This window comes from Halyomorpha halys, unplaced genomic scaffold (genome assembly GCF_000696795.3).
Source record: "Halyomorpha halys isolate HHAL.00 unplaced genomic scaffold, Hhal_1.1 Scaffold3030.1, whole genome shotgun sequence".
NCBI classification, from domain to species: domain Eukaryota; kingdom Metazoa; phylum Arthropoda; class Insecta; order Hemiptera; family Pentatomidae; genus Halyomorpha; species Halyomorpha halys.
Window position 1 is genome coordinate 1,954 of NW_027105619.1, and position 8,288 is coordinate 10,241.

The window sequence follows — 8,288 nt, forward strand, 5'->3', positions numbered from 1 at the left end:
GGGGCTGAAGAATCCTGATTTCATAAAAATTTAAGATCTTCTTGCTTCGGTATATGCTCTAAAATAATAAACACAGGAGGTGTCCAGGTGAGCAAAATGAGAAAAAAGGAGTATGCAGGTGAGAGAAACGCTATCTTACTGTTAGGAAGAGGTCAGAGCAAAACTGAATTGAGTATAGGTGGGAAGGTAAAAGATGGAGTAACATAAACAAGCAGTAATAACAATATCAAAGGGTTTATGGAAGGTAGACAAAACAGATGAAGTGCTAGGAAAATACAGAGGTTTCTTTCTCAACATGAGCAAAATGCTCAACGCTTCACCTCTGCAGGGTTATTATTCTGTAAATACAGTAAATGTGCCTATTAATAGTACGGCCCCCACCAGATATTTCCGGAAAATAATATGATGTGGCATTGTGGTTCCCATTGGTAAAAATATGAAAGTGAAAAATGTCAAACCCTCTTGAAACTTTGCAGAAAAATCCAAATTTTTATCCCCATAGCCTTGACTATTATTTCAGACATTGATATTACTCTCTGTAAATGTGAAAAAAGTATCATTTGGAACTGGCAAATAAACACAATTCACAATTTGTAAGAAATAAAAAAAAAAAAAAAGATACAAATAATGTTGATATCCAGATACAAAAAATTTAAAATTGTTTTTATTTTCTGATGAAACATTTTAACACTATGATAATAACTCATTCATTACTTAAGTGATTAAAAGGACTAAAGATTAAGAAAAAATTGTTATTCCCAATGGCATATTTTTAATCCAATTTTCTAACCTGGTTATTAAAAGATTAAATAGATAAGGAGATAAACAGCTTAAAAGAAAATCAACAGTTGAGTTTCGATTGTTAGACTGTAGCAAGATGATCAGGTACATCATATTGTTAACTGTGACCTGTACCAGTATTTTGGCCTTTAGAATTCTAGGTATAGAAGAGCACCAACCATTGGCCCTCAGTATCCTTGAAATTGAAGAACACCAACCATTGGTCCTGAATGTACTAGATATTGAAAACCAACAGCAATTGTCACCTGTCAATCCAGACTCAAAATTAGTTGCACAGGAGCAAGATGATAACTCAGGTCAAAATCTTTTTGTCATATGAAATTATATTAATTTTACTTTTCACTAATTCCAATCATATGGTCCTTAATCCTTGATTTGATAAGGATATAACTAACAAATAATATTGTTTGTTGTCTTATTAGGTTTAGATAAGCTAAATTTTACAGTTATACAATTTTAAGCAAATGTTTTACTCAGAAAGTAAAACTTTATCTTCTAGGATACATTATCAAATAAGCTGTTCTTAGAACAGCTGTGAGTATAACAAAACTCACATATATAAATTAAAATAATAAAAGTTTTTATTTATTAACAATATTGATAAACTAAAATAAAACAAACAATAATAAACTCAATAAATTTGTATTTCATTATAAAAACAATTAGATATATACACATTATTTTAAATTAATGATAATTGGTAAATAAATTTGCATAAGTTTACTATTTTAACAATAGTTAGTCTAATAATAATAAATTCTAGTAACTTATCAATTGATTTGAAATAAAAGGTTACTATCAAATTGAGGATACTATCAGCTTATTTGGCAAAGAACTTTTACATAAAAGTGAAATGTACAAAAGAAAAAATATATTCAATATTAATTTAATGGGAATATTATGAAAAAATTGAAATATATTTTAATGAATAGTAGCTCATTTCACTGATAATCGAAATTGTGTTCCAATGATATTTGCTATGTAATTGGCCGATGTTAGACTTTATTTGTTTCCAGTTTCTTTTTTATTCATTTTGATAAAACTGAACTAATGAATTACTTGAGGATAATTCATTACTTATCCGGGAATTCTGTAATTTGACCGGGGTGTTCCAGGACATCTGCTGACTTTATCATCTGAAATAGATAATTCAACGGAATATTTTTATACGAGGAGATGGTTGGGGAGTGCTGTCAAAATATAATATATAATCACACATTACTAGTTATGTTCAGCATATATTATTATTGTTATGTTTTCTATTCACTTCTTTTGTCTAACCTAACTTCATCATTTTGTTTCTTTATCTAATATTATGATTACATATTTCATTAGTTACATATATTTTCTTTCAATCAATTTTATTTTTTCTTTCCATAATTTTAATTTTTAAATTATTAAAAAAGAAAAATATTCATATTTCTTTGCATTATGTAACTTTGAATTTTTATTTTCTTTCCTAAATTATGTTATTGTTACTTACTTACTCAATTACCTATATATTCATTTTATTTTTCACTTCTTTCATCACTTTAATTTTATTCTGTACAATTATTTACTTTATATCATTCTTTTTATAATTTATTTTTTATATTCATTGGTTGTTATCTTGTTCTTTGTTCTTAGCCCCGATGAAGGGTAGAAATTCTGGCCGAAACATTGACACTATTAAATAATTTATTTCAACCTATTTTTGTTATATATTGACCGCACCCTCAACCATCTTCTCCACGTTTTAATTTATCCACAGTCAATTATCTCTCATCATTAGGAATATTTATACGTTTCTTTATTAGATATTCTATATTATATATCATCTACTAGAAAATTGATTATAGTTTGAAGTTCCAGACTCATTTTTATGTCTGGTTTTAAGTAAAGTCAGTGTTACTGATGCAGTTAAGTCTGTCAATGATATCCCCTAACTCAATTTTTTAATTTTAATTTAGGTATATTTTCTTCATACTCAATGTTATATACCACAATTGACCTGACAGTACCCATAAATGTGATGTTTTAAGAATTTGGTTTAAATGGTTCAGAAGGAAATTAATTTTGTTGACGTCTCTGTCTAAAGAAATTATTTTGTAAATCTCTCGGTTCTTTTCCATCACATCTGATAGCATGATCATTATTGCAAATTGGTAATTTTTTATCCCATCATTTTGATATCAATTTGGAATATAATAGGACTTTGAGATATAAACACTATGAAGAGGCTTCTTTCATAAACTTTATTACATTTTAACTTGCATAAAAATGTACCCATGGAGAGATCAGATTCTTAGAGTAGGTGAAACTGTCCAACAGACTATTACCAAACTTGGTTTATCAGGCTAAAATATTGAATCTTCAGATTTTCCAGGGAGGCCATTTAGTGCTATCCCTGGTCCTATTGGAAGATTTTTTTTGTAGCTGCTACCTGTACCAGACAGTATACATGGGTCATCAGCATATACTGTTAGGACTGTATTAGGGTGGGTTAGGATGTCAGCTGTATAAACCGTATAAAGAATGGGACCTAAGGTACTACCTTGAGGAACACCAGCGGACTGAGAAAAGAGAGATGAGTAGGCTAAGTTATAATTTACTTTAAAGGTTCTATCAGAGAGGTAGGAGCCGATTAAAAGGTAATATGTAGGGGGAAGGAAGTGAAGAAGTGTTTAGAGTAGACCTGGATGCCAGACTCAATCAAAAGCTATAATCAAAATATAACATCTATTTTTAGAGGTGAAAGCTAAGAAAAAAGATAAAGTAGATCATAAAGACGAAATAACGTGTAAAAGACTGATGTGGTGCTGCCCTGCTGGGTATATTTGCAATGAAACTTTAATCTTCTGCAGCGACTTTAAGAATGGGTAAGTACCTGATAAAAATTAAAAAGCTCATTAAAAGATGCGGTAATTATTCTAATTATTTCATGTCATAGGCGAAAAACAAGGATGATAAGATGTGCATCTTGATATCACTAATAAAACTACATCAGAAGATCTTACGTGTGTATGGTGAGGATAATTTTTTTTCAATGAATTACAGGATGATTTAAATAATTTTATAATTAAATGATACCAGTATTGATAGTATAAATTATTGATTTTTTTCTTAAATTGTCATCCCAAAAATTATCAGCTTTTTCATGTTTGTTTGTTTTTTTTAACTAGTGGAGAATAAGTGAGAGTGCTATAAACAGAACTCTAATAAAACTATTTACAAAAGGCCCCTGAGCCACTTTCCTTTGAACCTTTTTATTTTTTGACAACCTATCAGCTCCTTTCTTGAAAGGTTATCCTACAGGTAACAAACCTATTCTAACCACAGTGGGAGGATCAAGTTTTCATTATGCCAGTGGGCACAAAATAATCCTCAGGTCAGATTCGAACCAACACTGCTGTAGACTCGAAGTTACTAAAGTAGTGCCTCAATCCCCTCAGAAAAAATCGCCTACTTCTGTTAATACCTTTTAGGAGAATTGTTGAGATGGATGGAACTAGCAATCCAAGAGCCTAAAAGGACAAAAAAGTCAGTTGTTTCATCCCAATGTATAATTACTTTAATAAAAACTATTAATCAAAATTGATAACTCTGCCAAGTATAGTTAACTAGGGGGAATAAAAAATGGTGGTTGTTTAAAAAAAAATATATATATTTTTCATTTGTAGCTCGGTAATGTTAAAACTATCTACAATACTAGAAAAGCTAATAGAACATTATTAAAATAGAGTAAATGTGCTAAAATATGACCCCCTAATAATAAAGTACATTATAACTCTTATCTTCGTAGGAGTAGTAGTTTTTATGACACAATATAAATTTTGTCCAAACAACTAGAAATCAATTTATTTTAACATTTATCATAAAGAATAATACCCCTACAAAGATAAATATCACAAATCATTTTATAGTATATAAAATTAGTTTTAATATGAGTGCTGGCAGACATCATGAACCTCTAATGGTTCTTGAGATACCTTTTTCATAAATCAAAAATTGTGTTCAAACTACTATAAATCAACATTTTGTAAATATATTTTGGCAAATACCATGAAAACTATTACTCCTACGAAGATAAATGTCATAAAGTACATTATAGGACATTAAACTAGCTTTAATATGAATGATTCCTGCATGTAGTTTTCATAAAATTCACTATCTGCTAATTTTTCATTATCTCATTATGAAATGTTACTTATTAAAAAACAGTATCATGGGAACTATTGAACATAAACAACTCTATTAGAGCTTATGCTTTAGCAAATTTAGTCTTCTTTAAATGACCTTCTATTAGGTTTTCTAGTGTTTTCGGTAGTTTTAAACAGAGTTGGACAAAAATTATTCGATACTTTTATTTTCGTAGCTTTTATTCGATTGACGAGAGACGAATAAATTTTTATTCGAATAAAAATACGACTAAACAATCCGAATATTTTTTATTCGAATATTTAATATACTATTTCAATCGAATAAAAAATTAGTCGAATGGAAAATTATTGGAATACAAAATTAGTCGAATACATATTATTCGAATAAAAATTTGATTTTTTTTTTTTAATTCACTTATTTTTTTACCACCTTCAATTTATAATGCATGAGGGTCCTATTCACATATTCAGACGAGTACAAAATGAAAATGCTATCGATTTTAAGATCCCATATCGATTTTTTTTTTTTTTTAATTTCTAATACATAGGGGCCAATTTTTTTATTTCTGGATAAGCAGATTATGAAAATGCTATCTATTTTAACATGGCGTATCGATTTATTTTAACTTTTTTGATTTCTTCACACGTTACGGTCCCTTTATACGTTTTGAGGAATGCAGAATATGAAAATTATATCGATTTTGTGATCGCTCATCGATTTATATGAAATTTTCTGATTTCTAACATGTTAGGGTCACTTTATATGTTTCAATATATGCCAAAAATGAAAATGCAACTGATTTTATGATCGCGTAACGATTTAATTATCGCGTTTCGATTCATTTTAACTTTCTTGATCCCGAACATGTTAGGTTCACTTTATATGTTTTAAGATATGTAGAATATGAAAATACTATCGATTTTAAGATCGCGTATCGATTTATTTTAACTAAGATAAGAAATATGCATATCTCAAAACATAAAGAGGCCCTAACATGTTAGAAATCAGAAAAGTTAAAATTAATCTAAACGCGATCATAAAATATATCTATGTATAGCTGTAACACAAAAAATGTCTTTATACAAATACAAACGTATTCGGATAGTTAATCATTTAATTTTTTCGAATAAGAGATTATTTTTCTATTTATGAACGAATATAAAAGAATTCAAATGGTTATTCGATTTGTTTTGCCCGAATAATTGATTATTCGTGTAAAATAATGACGAATAAAAAAGTAATCGTATGGTTAATCATATGTTTTGCCGAATAATTGATTATTCGTGTAAAATAATGACGAATGAAAAAGTATTCGGATGGTTAATCATATGTTTTGTACGAATAATTGATTATTCCAGTAGAAAATTCACGAATAAAAAATCATTCGTCTCTGCCATTCGAATAATATTTGCCCAATTCTGGTTTTAAAATTACAGAGCTCTGAATGAAAAAAAAATTTTTAACGTTTTGAAACAGCCATCATTTTCTTAATCCTCCTAACTATACTTGGTAGACAAATAAATTTTGATTAGCAATTATACATAGTTTTTATTAAAGTAATAAACAATTGGGGTGATATAACTGAATTTCTTTCAAGTGGACTCTAAAGGATCATCCATGTTCTAATACAGAAAAAGTTAATTCTGCAAATATAATATTCAGCATAATGGAAAGAATAAATCTCGAGAATTATTGAGTTAAAAAATAAATGAGCATACTAGAAAAAAACATTTTTTTTTTTTTTTTATATAATTATTTAATAATTTTCTTATTTCTCCTTAACAAAATTTCTCTTTATTTTAAAATATTTAAACCATACTTGGTTGTTTTGGAGTCCTGTGTATTTAGGGTACTTCTAATAATTTGAAAAACATAGCAACAATTCAATTTTCTAGAACAATATTTGAATATGAAAATAAAAAAAAATGCCAACAGAGACAAAAATAACATCTTGTATTCTTCACAAGTGGAAGAGAACAATTTCTATTCGGTTGTATTTGCTTACATTAAGTCTATATTATTCTTTTAACTATCAAAATTAGTAATTCAGGTTCACAATAATTGAAGTAAAATATCAAAATTTAGATAGAACTGATGACAACTTATCCAACTATAGCAAAATTTACTGTGAATTCCCAACCTAAGAAAATCCCTGATAAATTCCCCAATTTCCTGAGTAGTAGATATTCTAACCATCTTGTAAACAGATAAATCACAAAATAAAAAAAAAAGAATTAAATGGTCATTCTAAACTATTTTTATTTCTCTTTTGACCGCAACCCTGACCATCTCCCTATATATCAATTTTTACGGTCAACTATACATACATATATAAATGGTCATTCAATCAATAAAAGTATTAATCTGTTAAAGATACAGCCTTACTTGATGGTTATAATAGTAATAAGGCTTATTAAATCCAAAGGCTCGGTACTGATACGTGTGATAATAATTGGTCATCAATTATCAACTCCTTAGATGTTAACACAGTAATGATTACTCAATGTTAATCGGAACAGATAGATGAGCTCTTGGCTAATGAGGTGATGGAGTTTAGGCATCTCGATGCAAAAGTTCACACCTTCATAGTCACCTAGGATTTCTGATTGTACAACAATCATTGGATCATTGGATTGGGAAAATCCAGTAATTGCTCTACCGACTATTACCCTAATTGATACTGCTGTTACACAACGAAGTGAGGATTCCAAGTCAGCAAAGCAAGTCGGCAGACAGGGATAAAAAGATAAATAAATGGAGTTTACAGCTTTCAGGCAATTTATAGGATCCTTCTTTAAGTTCTATTTTAGAATTTGTAAAAGTGTGAAAAATAACACAAGGCATTATTTCATTCTTAGTCTAGTTACAAACGAATATAGTAATGGCATCTCTTGAATAAAGAAAAAAATATATTCTATTTTAGGTAAAAGAAAATTTTTGAACAGGTTACCCAGCAACTAAATATGATTACAATAACGCTTATTGTATTGTATTGTAATATAACACACAACCTACTATAGATACGTAATTGGGAACAACTGTCTCTCAGACAATTACATCAATTTTTTCTGTAATTTATCATTTTCTCAGTAAATTACTCACTCAATCCGAGATTACCAATTATGTAAACCTAATATAAGTACTTAAAATAAAATAGATTTTAAGTACTTATATTACAGGACAAAAAAAACATTATTTTACTATCATAAAAGCTAAGAGAAACAGTTGTCTGTAAGAAATAAGAATCTAAAGGCAGAAAAATAAAAGGAATCACTCCTCAATAAATAATATAGTAATATACAAAATAAATATATATAATAAAAAGAGAAACATAAGTATAAAAAACA

General features: G+C 28.4%; 1 protein-coding gene across 2 annotated transcripts; it reads left to right on the forward strand.

Annotated features, from left to right (window-relative positions):
• Positions 1-823: 823 nt before the first annotated feature.
• LOC106691774 (uncharacterized) lies at positions 824-8,288 on the forward strand. Of its 2 annotated transcripts, none has more exons than XM_067052511.1 (4): positions 824-1,097; positions 3,530-3,659; positions 3,731-3,806; positions 7,865-8,288. In XM_067052511.1, the coding sequence occupies exons 1-3, from the start codon at positions 878-880 to the stop codon at positions 3,762-3,764; spliced, it is 384 nt and encodes a 127-aa protein (XP_066908612.1). In that variant the 5' UTR covers positions 824-877; the 3' UTR covers positions 3,765-3,806; positions 7,865-8,288. The 2 variants fall into 2 exon arrangements, with proteins under 2 accessions (XP_066908612.1, XP_014293149.1); XM_014437663.2 differs by lacking the exon at positions 7,865-8,288 and adding an exon at positions 3,963-4,041.

Excerpts from the sequence above, each read along its gene's own strand:
- LOC106691774 (XM_067052511.1), top strand. The coding sequence starts at position 878 with ATGATCAGGTACATCATATTGTTAACTGTGACCTGTACCAGTATTTTG. Across the intron at positions 1,098-3,529 it reads GGAGCAAGATGATAACTCAG|AGGTGAAAGCTAAGAAAAAA; the intron begins GTCAAAATCTTT and ends ATCTATTTTTAG. Across the intron at positions 3,660-3,730 it reads TGCAGCGACTTTAAGAATGG|GCGAAAAACAAGGATGATAA; the intron begins GTAAGTACCTGA and ends TTCATGTCATAG.